This window comes from Ochlerotatus camptorhynchus, unplaced genomic scaffold (assembly GCF_037179485.1).
Source record: "Ochlerotatus camptorhynchus isolate MF236.1 unplaced genomic scaffold, CSIRO-AGI_Acam_v1.1 ptg000379l, whole genome shotgun sequence".
NCBI lineage: Eukaryota > Metazoa > Arthropoda > Insecta > Diptera > Culicidae > Ochlerotatus > Ochlerotatus camptorhynchus.
The window spans coordinates 2,439,059-2,455,813 of NW_027040867.1; the positions used below are offsets into that span (position 1 = coordinate 2,439,059).

The following is a 16,755-nucleotide window of genomic DNA, read 5'->3' on the forward strand; positions in this document are numbered from 1 at the left end:
AGTTACTCACGGTGACGTAATAGTGCATTTGATTTGAAAAGTTTTTTTGGATCACAAATTAACATAATTTTCCGTAAAATGCAGCTGCGCAGGAGGTAACATTTCACTGTGACTGCAAAATTGTTATGAATAATTTACCATTAAAACATCACAGAACCACACCGGAAGAAGAACAGCTAGTTATATACCTAAAACATTTTCCTACGCGATCAGGAAAGGTTAGTTTTGCTTTATGGGACGATTTTCCCCAAAACTCTCCTGGTTCCCTTGGAGAATTTTGCAACCACCATCCTTATAATAGTTCTCACTTCGAAATGTAAATGGCGAAAGCTCACAAAATATTCACTGCAATCTTCAATTTGTCCCTAATGCTTCCAATGTTGTCAATATGACGTCGGTTCATTGATTTTTCGATAAATAATGTCAAAATTAAACTTTTCGAAGCATTTTATGGATTTTCTCAGTATTTAGTATGTAGTTCCTTTTCAATGTGCTACCACCTAGCCATGAATTATCTCTAATTTTGAAATAATTCTGCATGAAGAATCTTAAATTCGAGTTAACTTAAAACCACAGAGAACAGAAGTCCGACTTCGGTCAGAAACTTGTGTAAAGATAAGTGGGAATCTCCTGATTTGCTCTATAAATTTTCCACTTTCGACCAATTTGGCGCTAGTATCGATAAATTTTCTCATCAGGTTGTCAAAGAGGGTTTTTAAGAGGGGAAGTCGGCGTTAGTGGCGCTTAAGTCTGTTTTATGTGTTAAAAGGTTCTAAGTCGGAAAAGAAATAAGTGGTGATGGTGACCCAAAACCAATAGAGCTATATTAGTTTAAAACTACAGTAAAAGTAATCTAAACTTGACAAAATGTAGTATAAGAGAAGTGCGGATTCAGAACAAACTGCCTTGTCAACATATGCCTAGGTGATTTCTAGCAACACCGCCAATGCAATCAAGATAGGCGCTGCTCGATTTGCTCTGTCTTTGACAGTTCGTTTGGCTCAAAATCAGCCAGTCTGGTCCTCTATTATACTAGACCCTCTCTAGTCCAAACCAATAAATCCGAACCTTACAACATGGATCAACTTTTCAATTGAAAACGCCACTAATGCAGCAACTGAACAACCACCGCGCAAACCAAAATGCGCGCAAAATGTGCTTACAACATATCAGAAAAAATCAAAAAATGTATGCGAGAGAGCTACACTTAAAGGGTGGAACGATTAAAAATTGGTAAATCATGATTAAGTGCACACTGATTATGTTATTGTATAAATGATCAAACCACAGACAAACAGACAACACTCACAATCACATTCATCGCAAATAATATTTTAGTTGGGAATGTGCTTGTATTTGTCATGGTGGCGCCACTGAAGCATTGAGCAAGCCACCGCACTTCGAAATTATCAGTGATGCCAGTTCTTTTTCACGTCTTGTTAGTAGATGTCAGCTTCTGAAAATGATAAGTGGTCAAGGCATCCCACTGGAGACACATACCACATCTGACGAATACAAAAAAAAAGTTGTTGAATATTATTGTATGAATATCATTGATTGACACATATTACATTGACAAATCTACATTTAGAAATGGCACTAATAAGTGATGCACTACCTCGTTTAAAACTTATTTCCAGTAAAAGAAAAAGCACAATAAACAAACAAAACAAATCCATAAAAAAGTCTTAGCTTTTGTGATTTTTTCCTACGGATCCGTATTTCTGCAAAATTCAATCAATTCTATAGATCTACGGAAAATTTCGTAGAACCGACATCACTGACTTCCATCTGTTTTGTTTTTATTCAACACAGCTGACGCGTTGACAGAACGAGGGAAAAGCAACTAGTGAAAAAATTGCATGAACGAGGGATGCTCCGGTTACAAAACAATGCTTGGGAATGTGGATGATAGATGGTGCTAGTGCGCATACAAAATACGCTTAACGATATTTTTTGAAGAATTTTCTTCAAAGCATTATATCTGTTTGTCTGTGATCAAACCTGATTTCTTTTCGAAGTTCAATGACTATAAAATACAGGAAAACTTTGCGATTTGCCTTCCGATTTTTTCAAATGCTAACTATCAGGCTTTACGTTTCACACGTTACATCAGATTTTGTACCGCAGATGTATCAACCTTATTTGATACTGAACGCCAATGAGGCCTCGGTGCAGGAATATCAGGTAGTATCACGATGGATCCCCTACGATCCACTGCGACCATAAATAATAAGAAGAAAAAGAAGAAGAGTAGTTTAAAATTATGTTTCCTACCATTCAACTTTATCATGGAGCAATATTTTGAGAACGAGGCCCGTCAGCGGTATTCGGCTCTAGAGAGGGAAGTTAAGTGTTCCTGTATACGGGACAAGCGAGTGTGGGTGGACTCGCTGGTGGATGAAGGGGAGAAAGCCGCAGCAACTGGCGATATCCGCCTTTTCTATAATGTTTCACGATGCTTGAGCGGGGCAAGGATGAACCCAAGGATGCCTGTGAAAGACGGGACTGGACAGTTGCTGACCAGTTGAAACGTTGGTTTGAGCACTTTGAACAACTTCTCTAAGTTTCAAAGCTCAACCAACCATCAACATCTCGGCATGATCCGCCTAGGGTGAGGCGCGTTACTCGCGTCAACACTGAAGCATAAACTATTCGTCAATATCTGGGACACCGCGCCTTTTCCAGCCGACTGGATGCAGGGCGTCTTGGTAAAAGTCCCCAATTCGACAACTTGCGAGGCATCATGTTACTGTGTATTGTTCTCAAAGTTCTGTGTAAAGTTATCCTCACTCGGATACAGGAGAAATCGACGCGACTCTCCAACGACAGCAGGCAGGCTTCCGTGCTGAAAGATCCTGTGTGGACCATATTGTCACTCTCCGCATGATCTTGGAGCAGGTCAATGAGTTCCAAGAGTCCCAGTACTTGGTATTCATTGACTACGAAAAAGCTTTCGACCGACTAAACCACGAAAACTTGTGGGGCGCTCTGAGACGCAAGGGAGTCCCTGATAAGATCGTCAACCTCATCGAAGCGCAGTACGAGGCTTTCTCATGCAGAGCGTTGCACAACGGAGCTTTGTCTGACCCGATTCGGGTAACCGCGGGTGTGAGACAAGGATGAATATTATCACCGCTACTGTTCCTCATCGTAATCGACGAGATCATGGTTGGAGCCGTTGACCCTGTACCGAACCGTGGGTTGCTGTGGCAGCCTATTATCATGGAGCATCTCAACGACTTCGATTTGGCTGATGATGTTGCGTTATTAGCACAACGGCGCTCTGACATACAGAGTAAGCTCGACGACCTTGTGGAACGCTCCTCTGAAGCAGGTCTAATCATCAACGTCAACAAGACCAAATCGTTGGATGTCAACTCGGAAAACCGTTCCAATTTCATAGTAGCTGGGCAGACAGTGGAGCATGTCGAAAGCTTCCAATATCTTGGCAGCCAGATAGCGTCGGACGGCGGCACCAAGAGCGACACGGAAGTGCACGGATTAAGATGGCGAGGGCTGCTTTCGCCAGTTTGCGAAATGTATGGAGAGCGAATCAGATCATTCGACGTACCAAAATCCGAATTTTCAACTCGATCGTGAAGTCTGTGCTGTAATACGCCAGTGAAACATTGTGTGTATCAGCGGAGAACACTCAGAAGCTGCAGGTGTTTATCAACCGCTGCCTGCGGTACATAATTCGTGCATGGTGGCCCCACAATTGGATCTCAAATTCCGAGCTTCATCGTTTGTGCCATCAGAAGCCGATAGAGACAGAAACTCGTGAACGGAAGTGGAGATGGGTCGGCCACACTCTACGACGGAGCGGAAACGAAATCTGCAAGCAAGCACTGGACTGGAATCCAGCAGGACATCGCAGCAGAGGCAGACCCAGAGGCTCGTGGCGGCGGAGCCTAAACAGTGAAATTAAGAACGTTGACCGAAACTTGACTTGGGCACAGGTCAAGGCCAAAGCTAGTAATTGCCCAGGATGGAAATCTTTCACAAAGGCCCTTTGCACCCCTGGAGGTGCGCAGGATCGTTAAGCAAGTAAGTAATATTTTGAGATTTTTTCATCCAGAATTTTGAGAAATAGGGTTTTATTTATGATCAGCCTAAAACTTTTAAAATGTATTGCCTCATTTTCATCACTAGAAGAAGAACGTCCAAAAACTGCTTGACATATGATTATATGATCTCAAAAAAGACGGCATTGTAATGGATAGCCGGAAGCTGGTGCTCACATATCAAAACATAGTCATGCCAATGTTGCCACACAAGATCGCAAAAAAATTCCAATCGTCATCCTTCTTGATGCGTAAATAATTTAATTAATGTATCAATTATTACATAAATAGCATTACATTAACACTGTTCAGCACATACATGCATTTCAAAGATTTCATTCCACATTTCTTTATTTTTTATTAATTACGCACAATGCTTTATTATTTTATCAATATCGTGGAATGAGTGTCAAGATCATTATAACGTATGATGTCGCAACTAAAATGAACAGTAGTTTATCAAAAACAACAGCGATTACACGTATTTCATCACCCTTTCCAGATAGTTTATAAGAATCTGTAGCAGCTTGCTCGGCCACAAGGATGGCAGTATCTCCAGCATTTTCATCGGGGGATTCTTCATTTTGACGGCCCTCTTCCATTATGTCCTGCTGCGAGCTAGCTACGGCACCCGTACTAAAAAGCCATTGGCCAATTTGGTTTCCAGTCAAAATTGTTACCACACTGGCCAAAATTGCTGGTGGCTGCTTCCCGCTCAAGTACACATGCTTGATACATACAGTCAAAACCAACAGGCTTGCAGTGACGGTCAAAGAATCGCGGAAGAATATCACTGAAATAAAAGGAATTACCGTTATGTGGCTGTGAGCTATCTGAATGGATTAACGTCGTACGGAAATAGGGCACCGTAGATCCGTTGTATGGAATCTGCCAATAAAGGTTTATAATGAATAGGAAATGAATGAACACATTAACACAAAGCATAACTAATCTTTCAATTGCGCAACAGTTCACCCATAACGCTATCAGATTGATGGCTACCATCACTGAAAAAAAAGCTGGATTATTAATATTGTTCCCAAATTAATTTCCGAGAAAATTTTACCAAACGCCGGAGTCAAAATAACCGCACAGTGAGCTCCTGAATGGCGCTCCAGGATGAAATTGAAAACCACCGAAGGATACATCGTGCTCGAGTCATTAACCTCCAGCGGAGTTGTTTCATGTTTCGAAGAGTTTGTCGATAGTATCAGCCACTCGTTATGCTTGTTGGTCTCATCCGAAATGAACGATATTCCATCGGCTGTAAAGTCTACCTCACTCGAGTATTCCGCCCACATTCCAAAGCGAAGCGTACAGTTCATACGATCGAATGGCCAATTAGTGTAATCTGACTTACAGAGCGAATGATAATCGCAGGCTGGAATACATCTAACCTCACCTGTTGAAAGCAAAATGCACTTTGGCGAGGTACACGAGGCCTCCAAATTGTTGCTGTAATAACTAATTGGAAGAAAGCAAAATTTTAGTTCAGTTGAATCTGTTCATCATCCTAAAAAGTTGATTACGCTGAGTATGGTATCATATCCGGAAGCCATATGTCTTCGGATTCGATAATGAGACTCTTCAAACCACCGTTTTCCATTGGATCCCAAGTCAGAAGCTGATCTGTCCATTTTAGACGTAGCCATACGTTGATGAAGATTTTTTGAAGGTTGTCGTCCTATAATGGAAAAAAAAGCCACTGTTTGTCTATTCAATCTGATAAAAAATATAAATCTTAATTGTAGATGCTTGACGTCAATATTAGGAATTTTGAGGAAGGTACGAATGGGGTCGACCATCTCCTTTACCAAATTCATCGGTTGATGAATGGTTGTGAGGGGTGTTTCTCTTCGCCACCACTGGCAAAAGGGATGATCGCCAATTCGCTCAGGTACCTCATGATGTGCGCGAACAGTTTGTTTCACACTCAAGTCGCCATCTGACGTAAGCATCTAGTAGCTGATAAATCTTACTATATCAAAATTCTGCAACACCATATGCATGCCAACTATCACGGGATCGGTATACTTCTTAACCGGCCGCTCTGATTTGTCATAACTGCCACACAGCAGCTTCTGCTTTAGGACCACATCCGGCGTATTTGGATTTCCATCGCATTTGATCGAAACTGAAATTATAAGAGTAGATTTTAACTAACTTTGATTTGCATATTTACTCAGTAGTTGTCTTACCGATTTCATTGATTTGATAGATAAGGAATATAATTTTCAGCAGCTTCATGTTTGCTCAACAGAGGAAAACTTGATACAAATGAACATCGATCTGCACAGGATGACCGATGAGAGTAAAATACTTCAGAGCCAACTATCCTCCTCTGTACATAATTCCTCCTCTGTAATTCGATATTAGATAAGCATGGTTGTGGATCTAGTAACACCATTGATAATGGTGTGGTTTGACCCGTCGTATATGTGCTTCTGTTAAACAGTCGTCGGACAAAGTTAGGGATATATTTATATTATTATTATTATTATTCATTTTTTTATATGACGTACCAACACTTTCGTCGTATTCGCCCATATGTCTCTTCTGCAGTTGCGGGGCCTTATTTTGTGCTGGGATTATTTAGTAAAACAAATTACTGTCACCATCATATTGTTTCAAAAATACAGAAATCGAGGTGAAAATCTCATCAAAAATAAATGTTGAGCTACATAGCTGTGCTTGATTTTACCGAACTAGAGATTACGGCCCGTTTTGTAATTTCTGTAGGGTCGGGTGGTGCATGAGTGCCGCTTTAAGAATATCGTTCAATAAACAACAATAAGTCAACCTGAAATTTTGAAAATCCAAATGATCTACATTGGCGCATCAACGCAAAGCCGAAACTGGTCATGCGACACCAAGTTTTAAGATCCACAATTAACGACTTTATTCGAGCACTTAAAATGACGTTTACTACCACTCAAACTTTGAAATAAAACATTATTTTGAGATTTTTTCTTCTAGAACCTCGAGAAAAGTAGCCAACATTTGTGCGTTTCATAAAAAAAATATAAATTATTTGGTCCAGTTTTGTGAAATCGCTGGTAGAAAGTTACGCCAAAACTGCTTGACAAAGTGGCCAATTATAAAAATGATGATATACTAAAAAAATGTCATGCAGTTTGACAGATATCAAAATGCCATTACCATTTTCACCCACTCGCCATCTGTGAGTCAATCGTCACTTTGATGCTTCAATTGAAGCTTAAACATTCTCTCTTAACGGGGACACCTGTTGAGATCTCTAAAAAAAGGGTATTTTTTGTGAATTTTTTTTAGAACATTAGAATAAATGCAATTACTTCGGGTTTTCATTTCGATCAACATTTCAGCTTTACTTTCAAAACAGGGCGTCAGCATCTACCACCATGAGATTTCAGGAGCAAGTGAAATTCGTGCTAGTTGGTTGAGCTGGTGGAGCTGGTGAACTAGCATAAGTGTAAACAGCCCATTACCGACCCCACTGAAACGTTGGTTTGAGCACTTCGAACAACTTCTTCAAGTTTAGATGTCCAACCAACCATCAACATCTCGACATGATCTGCCAAGGGTACGGTACATCACTCGCGTCAACTCCCTGGCTCCCTCACTGCAAGAGATTGAGAACTATAGATATAGCTGGGACTGTCCACAATTGCTGGATTAAATTTAACTTGTGGTTGAAAGTGACATATGTAAAGTTATCGATTAACCCTGATATCGGAGAGTGCTTATTATTGACAGACAAAAAGGTAGATTTTAACAACCATGCACGAAAACTGGTCGATCGATAACTCAGGAATTTTTAACATGAAAAAAAAATCATTCAAAATGTCACTTTTAGCTTCAAGTTAAATTTTACATTCCAAATGGGTCATAGCAAGAGATGGTGTTATGTTGAAAACAAAACAAAAAGTTTAGCTGTTTCAACATGATTAAAAGTTTTGCGAGAGATTCATAATTGCAAAAAATCCCCAACTTATACTATGCAGCACAAAATTAAACAAATTCTATTCAACTACAGCATGGGTTCGATTTTGGCAAAACATAAATTTTGTCAATACCAATTTAGCTTTCCACAGGTTTTAATAATTGATAAGCTGATTATCTGATCTTCAAAATTATCCGAAAAATAGAGTTGCAGAGCACAAGCAAATTAAAGATATTGGAAACGTGTTGCCAAAATCAGACCTTCACTGAACTGAGAATTTATCGTGTAAAATTTACTAATTTTATTGAGTTTCTTCAGCGAGATCAGAAGATACCCAACTAACAATTTTCACAATTTAAACGCTTTACCCATCTAACAATTTTCACAATGTAAACGCTTTACTCATTTCATTTATACAGTCTCAAGCTGTATTCGAACGTTATACGATATGAGGAAACCATTACTCAACCTCTATACAAGCAAATCTGGCGAACTTAGTCAGCTACTTATGGCTGTTGGAACGGTCGGGAGAAGCTCTTATTGCATATCCATTAACGCTTCTATACAGCTGTTATCCTGCTGTTTAGTTGTGTGTGAACTTGAAAGGCGCTTATTCAACCTTTTCCCGGTTATCCAATAATCACTACACAGCTTTCTCTTGAAGCCGGGTTAAATACTGTTTACGCTTTTTTATTAAGGAATTTATTGAGTTTATTTTGCTGTGAATCAAATTAATCGAAATTAGTTACAAATCATGACCAAATTATTTACCCTGCACCGGAACCTGGAATCGAATCGAGACGACCTCATTGGCAAACCTTGACACTACCAACTGTGCTACGCCAACACTTTGAACTTATGTAAACAAATCAACATTCGCTTCTACAACAAAATCGCTGAGTAAAGGCTTTATAATAGTACACATGAATCAGTTTCTCGACTAGTTATAAACGAACAGAGTAAAAGCTGTAAAACTGCACACGTCTAAAAATAAACCTAGTTGACTGTGAAAATACTTCCGAAGTTGCTCTAACACAGTTTATAAGCTGAGTACAGGTTATTTAGTTGTTGAAAAAGCACTTTTGATGTTTATGTTATTCAGCAAGAGTGGTTGGTTGTTTAGAAGCCATAAAATGAGTAATATATGCACTTTGTTAGCTTTGTTTTGCAGCTACAAGTTGAAAGTTGATTAGTGTGTGTATAGAAGTGACATTAGCGTTTATTGGCTGATGTTATTCAGTGCGACTGACAAATTGAATAATGATTGTGAGAAAGTTGAGTAAACGCTCTCCAAAACTATTTTGCTAGCTGTTGCTTGTAGCTGTATCTGCAGCTTCTTTTCAGCTACTTTACAGCACAACGCTGGAAAAGTTGGCTTACAAAGCTGAAAATTTTAGTTGGGATATCACATAAGTTTACATTATATATCATGTAAAGTTCTGAGACATTTCAAGCTGAAGATTGCATTAGGTCCTACGTAACATTGACAGATTCTTTTTGTATCCGTACGGCCATGTAAAGACATGCCCAGGTATTTTTAGCACTCAGATCGATAAAAGAGGCTTTTATCTAGCATCTAATACGACAAACACAAGACACGGTTATGTGCTCAAGTTATTAACGAAAGAGAAAGTCGACAAAGAGAATCGATCAATGTTACTTAGGACCTAATGCAATGTTCAGCTTGATTTCATGCAATGTAGCAAATATTGTATACAAAAGCCCATTGTTGTAAATAACATTGTTTACAAGTTGCTCGGTTGCGTGAAATGAAACACAAGTTTATGTGAATTAATGTTTACATCACTATTAAAATTCAGAATTTATCTGTGTTGATCTTCGATGACGGTTTGTGCCGGTGGGTGTTGCGATGCGGAAACACAATGGTTTGCGCTTTGGCCACGTTCACACATATCTTCCAGTCGGTGAGATATATGGTGTAGGCATCCAATCCGTTTTGGAGCTTCGATACGAGAGTGCGCATTACTCGTTCCTTGTAGCTGATTGCCGAGTCGTCAGCAAACAGCGATAGAGTTCCACCTTGCGGCAGTGTCGGTATGTCTGATGTGTACAGATTGTACAATATGGGTCCCAGAATGCTTCCTTGAAGGACTCCGGCGGGTACCGAGAGAGCGCTGCCTACGCATACTTGAGACGTCCTACCGTCGAGGTAATTCGAGATGATCTTCAACAGGTAGCTGGGGAAACGAAATTACAGAAGCTTGTGCACCAAGCCGTCGTGTCACACGTTATCGAATGCCTTTTCGATGTCCAGTATCGCCATGACCGTTGTCTTCGAGACCAACTTCGCCTGATTGATGAGGTATGAGTCCCGCTTGAGTTGGTCCACCGTCCAGTAGGATGTCGTTCGCCTCGGTGTAAATGAGTTTCTCAAACAACATGCTAAGCGAGGACAGCAAACTGATCGGATGGTAAAATCCACGAATCCCTCATTTTATCGGTAAAACTTTTATAGATAATCAAAACAAACATAGTGTAGTAGTAGAATTTCGGCTAGCATGGGGTACGTTTATCGATGTACTTGGGACCAATTGGCTAGTCAAGTAGTATATTTTTTGTAAAGGAATTTCGCTTGGTCTCACCATCAAGATTGGTAAACTTAAGGCCTGTACTCGAAAAAAATGTACCAGACAAAAGTGTTCACCAAAAATTTATTTTAAGTCGGATTTTCTTGAAACTTTCAGGGAATGAACTAATACATATGGATTCTCGTATGGATTATGTATGGATTTGCTTTATTCGATTTCCTTAACATCGCTGAAAGCCCGCACCTTTCCCTTAAGACCCCTCATTACATTTTGTGCAATGGTGGAGCCGACCTTTTGACGTAGAACTACGTCTTTGTCGACTATACTGGGGTGCAAATCAAAAAATAAGTGTGGTGAAATAGTGTTAGGCATTGAACGCTTGTAACTTTGTCATTTATAGATTAAAATAAAATCTAAATACGCCAATCGATAGGATATTACATTACAAATCTACTGAAGTAAATTTTTTTTTCAATTTTCCACAAAAAAACATTTGAAAAATGTACAAATGATAATTTTATCTCTGTTTTCATGAAATAAACGATTTTCCCTAACCCAGTCGTCATAATCGAGTACCATTTGGTTGTACATCGTTCTGCTTGAACCTGAAAATATAAATACAGCGTTGCTGTTGTGATTTTGCTCATCACCGCTTCGAACGGACCGGTTCATGAGTTGATGGGTCGATAGGTAGGGTCTAGGTGAGGGAGCTGCCTCCCTGGAGTCCGTAGCATTGGTGCTCAGCACGGAAAACAAATCAAGGAAAAAAAAGAGAACCATAACCGAAACATTGAAATTCTTGAAAATTTAAGATGCAATGACATACATCAATTTTGCGTGGTTCTACGTCATGCTGCGGTCGTGTATGGGACACAACCCTTTAATTTTTTGGTCACTTTCATCCATTCTTTCTTCAACTCCAGCTCGTTCTTAAACACCTTGGACGATTTTCGAACTTTGGCTCAAAATCTTTCCACCGGACGAATCTCTGGTGAATTTGGGGGGTTGGCGGTTTTTGGTACAAAAACAACGTTATTGTCTCTGTACCAATCCAACGTCGATCGCGCGTAATGGCATGATGCCAGGTCTGGCCAAAATAATGTCTCGCCTCCGTGGAACCGCAGGAAGGGCAACAGACGCTTCTGGAGGCACTCAGTGCGGTAAATTTCGCTGTTGATGGTACCCATTGTGATGTACGGTTTAATCAGTTTACCGCATTGGCATATGGCCTGCCAGAGCAAGTATTTTTTGGCGAATTTGTCCACTTTCGTCTTCCTTATGTCTTCCGCAACATCAAACCGTGATTTGGCAACGTAGAACTCCAGCCCCGTTACCTGCTTTGCGTCTGCCTTGATGTAGGTTTCGTCATCCATAACCACACACATCGGTTTCGTTAAGCACTCTCGATACAGCTTCCTTACGCGGGATTTGGCCTCCGTGTTTTGTTGATCACGCCGGTGCCTTCCGGACCTTGAATACACGAAGCCCAGCTCGTTTCATGGTTTGCTGAACGAACCAGGCAGAACACTTACGCTTGAAATAACCAACACCTTCCGGGCCTTCACAGGGTCAGCTGTCTTCGATTTTCTTCCACTTCCAGCCCGCCGCTCGGTCGTCTGGGACTCCTTAAACGATTTTACCACCCGAGACACAGTTGTATGGGTGATTCCCAGTTGTCTTCCGATCCATTTCATGGTCGCAGTCGGATTTTCCATGACGGCGCGCAAAATTCTCTGGTGATTTTCTTCTTGTTTCGATGACATCTCAATAACCACTGAACCGATTGTTATGAAAATTTGCACATGTAAACAATTCACTCCAAACTAGCTATACCCAGATTTTCATCAATTTTTACCCACGGATAAAAAAGTTACACACGGATAAAAATGGTGCATTTTTTTCGAGTACAAGCCTCACCGGGGTTGTCGGGATGAACCGTTGTTCCGCTTCGTCGATGTCATCGGAGAGGGCTAGCAGCACACCGTCAATTTCTTCCGTCGTCGTTAACGCAGGACTTTCGACCACTCGATCCTCCAAAAACCGTTGGAGTTGAGGCAAATTCGCTCGATGATAGTTTGGCCTACGATGCTGCTGACGTTGGTTGATGATTTGATTCATTTCGAAAACCACCGGTAGATGGTTGGATGACAGCTCGGTAATGGCACAGGGCTCAGAGCAACCATCCGCCATGTTAGTGAGAACGATGTCGAGGGAGGATTCAACACCGGCTGGTGAATAAAAGGTAGGCGAGGTGGTGGAAGCGATTCGGCAGACCCTTTTGTAGATGAACAATTCGGCTACTCTTACCTCTTCCACTATTCTTACGTAATCAGTTTTCACCGAGCTCCGATAGATCGACTGTCTTGCCAGAAAGCGCTGTGGAAGGCACATTTAAGCACTAGCTGGAAAGTGATGACCGTGCGAGAGAATTTAAATTCATTCCATCCGGCCGCTCTTCTGATTAGTTCGCAAAATATCCCTATTTTGTTCGATAAATTTCTTAATTGTTTAGCTATTTTCACTATTTGTAATATACACCAAAAATGACATATTAATGGTTTGAGAAATATGCGTTTGAAAACACCCCCCATTTTCATTGCAAACCTCATTTTCAATTTCGTAATGTGACCCCCAGTATAGTAAAAAAGTAGAAGGGTCTGTGCCTAGGGGCACGAACGGAAGCTTGACGTAGGACCGCTAGTGGACGGAATAAATGTGAAGAGCATTAAGTTCTTTTAATTGATCAGATCAGGCATAACATTTGATAACGGCACAAAAGCATTTGTAAACAAACATTCTAAGGCCCTTTACACGCGAACTAAAATACGCCCACGCAAACCAATACCACTTTCGGAAAGGTGATAGTTGCCCCTATGCGATGATGTTGTTGGTTTGCGTGGGCGTACTTTGGTTCGCGTGTAAAGGGCCTTAGAAGGTTTGTTTACTAATGCTTTTGTGCCGTTATCAAATGTTATGCCTGAAATATCTATTATCTCAACTCTTTCCGTTTTTGAATTGTAGGCGATCCAAATTTGTAGTAATCTTTTTCAAAAAGAAAGTTGATTACGAGAATCAATCCAAATCAATTGCACCCCTGCTTCCAAGTTTGTGTGGTCGTTGGGGGCTTGTGGTTCTGAATATGGACAAACAAGCACAGATAAATTCTATTCCAACTCTTTACTGATGTAAGCTTGATGGCCCTGAAAAGGGCCGTTTTATTGAAGAGGACATCCATGGCCACTTACGTTTGGCGTGTTTAGAGTAGGTGACAGCATCACGGACCTCATTTTCCACGAACACCTTCAGCACACCTCGTAGATCAGACCGGAGATACGTCAGACACTGCCACGGCGAGCCAGACGACGGATGGTGGTTATCTCGAAGAATTTGCGATGACGATTGGCACCTCCTTTGCCACGATCAGCCACGACCTACTGCTGCTATTGCTGACCACGCCGTCCGAAGCGAAAATAAGCTGATACCAGACAGCAGCGCTGCTTTATATTTTTTAGGTTAAAGCAGAATGATGTGCAACCAAGTGGTATAAAAGCTACAAAGACTCCTCCCATTATGAGTAGTTTGCTATCAAGTAGCGACACTGGCTATTTTCTTTTTGCGTACACGGCGAATGAGAACGACCCAAATTTGAGTTTAGTTCACTCATAATCGCTGGAAAATTAGGAAATTGACGAAAATTTTATTCAGTCTTGGAGTAGTGCCAATAGACTGAGTGAATCCAATCTTTACTTTTCTTAAATTCGGGAATTTTTCCCTGGAAAATCCTGGAAAAACCTGGGAAAACATGAGGCAAATTTACTCATCGCTGAGTTCCTGCACTTAATTTCTTATTTCTGAGATAACTAAACTCAAATTTGGGTCGTTCTCATTCGCCGTGATATCACCTTGAAAGATATTGGCGCCGGTGGTTAGCGTGATTGCCTCTCACCCCAGTAGGCCAGGGTTCAATCTCAGTCGGCGCCACCGCCATTTTCTAAGGCATAACATCTCTGATCACGCCTTTCTTCGAGAAGTAAAGCCGTTGGTCCCATGTTGATGAGTTGATGGGTCGATATGTAGGGTCCAGGTGTGGGAGCTGCCTCCCAGGCGTCGGTAGCATTGGAGCTCAGTACGGAAAACAAATCTCGCGTCACTTTTCAATAGGTCCTATCTACATTGATCGATTCTCTTCATCGACACTCTCTTTCGTAAAACTTGGCTTCACAAATCTGGATAAACAATAGAAAAGAGCCCATCAGCATTTTTAAACAAACCGTTTACTCACAAAGCGAAGGCCACCCACACAAACCAACACCATCATCGGATAGGGGAAACTTCTACCTAAAAGATGTTGGCGTTGGTTTGTGTGAGCGGCCTTCGATTTGTGAGACTTTGGAACGGTTTGTTTACAAATGCTGATGGGCCCTATTCTATTGTTGACCAGAAATGTTTCCTGCCGTCTTCGTCGAATTAGATGCTTTTATCTAAAATATCCGTATATAACTTGTATCCCTGCTTCCAGTTTGATTACATGAGCATTTTGTGTGGTGGGTGGTTCTGAATATGGACAAACAGGCAGATGAATTCTATTCCTACTCTTTTCTGTAATAAGCTTGGTGGCCCTGAAAAGAGCCGTTTTGTTTCCAATGTTGGTGATGATTTAACCTCCGAAACCAAACAGAGTGCGTCTCTGTCACTTCAAAAACGTAGATGACATCCATGGCCGCTTACGCTTGGCGTGTTTAGTACAGGTGACAGCATCACGAATCTCATTTTTCAGGAACACCTTCAGCACACCTCGTTAATCAAACCGGAGTTACGTCAGACACCGCCACGGCGAGCCAGACGACGGATGGTGGTTATCTCGAAGAATTTGCGTTTGGTTCTGAACATGGCGATGAGTGTGTAAAGTATTACGCAATTCCATCCTCCCTATTCTCACGCGCCCGAGGATCGGAGGCGAATGCCACTTCGACTTGTTTCGTCTAATTACTACTCTCTGACGACTGTGCTGGGGAAGCAGCATATGCATGTAGGTAATTGGTGGATTTGTTAGTAAATTCGACGCTTTTGGACAATGCTGAACATTTACCAGTTTTTCAATAGTTTCTTGTTGAAAATCAACATTTGGAAGCATTTTTATCAATGCGTAGCCATATTTCTGATCGATTGGTGATAAAATTATTGAAATTGGACCAGGGGCAGCTGAGTTATTAACGTTCAAAATCTTTCTTAATTTGTTACATGTTCCATTTTCGGTTTTCACAAAGTGTACCCCCATATAGAAATCAAAGACGTAGTCCTACGTCAAAAAGACGTAGTCCGACGTCAAAATGAATTTTGCTGTGTGTTGATGCTTTGTGATAAAAAGCCAACATCAGTGCAAGACCCGCCGTGACGTACGGTTCCTAATAATAGATCATTATTTTTTAATTTCGTCAATTCACTTTCACTGCTGTATAAAGAACGAAAACGGAGACGTGCAGAGACTCTTTCGCAGAACTCTCGGAAATAGAAAAATCTCTTTCCAGTAGAGACATCTTCCAACACCACACAAATATATAAGGAAAATATTATTAAAAAAATAAATTGGAACAAACTCGTCAAATCGATCCATGAACGATGTCTTGTTTCAGTGTTCTCCATACATAAAGGTATGTAGACTGGGTACGAAAATAGGTTTGCCTATTCTTAGTGTCGGTGATTTCATTTGATCAGCCAAATAATGCCAGCAAAAAATGGTAAAAGCAAATGGCGAGTGGTTGAAAAGATTCAGGCTGCTGATCGTAGAATCCGACCCACTCTTAAGAAACACAAAGAGCCGGATAGAACAACCAATAAGGTTTTTTCTAGGTCCTGATATGATCGGTGGTTGAAGAACTCCCGGGTGGCAAATAGAGCAAACGAAGTCTGGTTGAAGGAACACTACCCGAAAAAAAATAATTATAATACAACAACGAAATTACAATGATTTTTACTGTTGAATTGATCATTTTGTCAAGCTTCTGCATTCATGTTCCATCAGATGTCACAGCTGTTGTTTGCGGTGACATCTATCGGAAACTAGACACAATCTGTTTGCCTATAATTGTTCACAGAGGACAATGCAGTGCAAAACATGTCTGGTACCTCTATATATGTATTTATATATGGGGTGGGGCATAAAGTATCTTTTGCGCAGAATATGTAAAAAAGGAGGGACTTCAAATGTTACAGCAAA

At 40.8% G+C, this 16,755-nt stretch overlaps 1 protein-coding gene across 1 annotated transcript; it reads right to left on the reverse strand.

Moving 5' to 3' along the window:
* Window positions 1-4,456: 4,456 nt before the first annotated feature.
* On the reverse strand, window positions 4,457-6,340 carry LOC135710320 (neuronal acetylcholine receptor subunit alpha-2-like). The gene is made up of 6 exons (XM_065232840.1): window positions 6,266-6,340; window positions 6,047-6,201; window positions 5,597-5,751; window positions 5,134-5,531; window positions 4,922-5,074; window positions 4,457-4,860 (listed from the first exon to the last, which is right to left on the reverse strand). Exons 1-6 carry the CDS (start codon window positions 6,312-6,314, stop codon window positions 4,457-4,459), a joined length of 1,314 nt encoding a protein of 437 aa, XP_065088912.1. The 5' UTR covers window positions 6,315-6,340.
* Window positions 6,341-16,755: the final 10,415 nt, after the last annotated feature.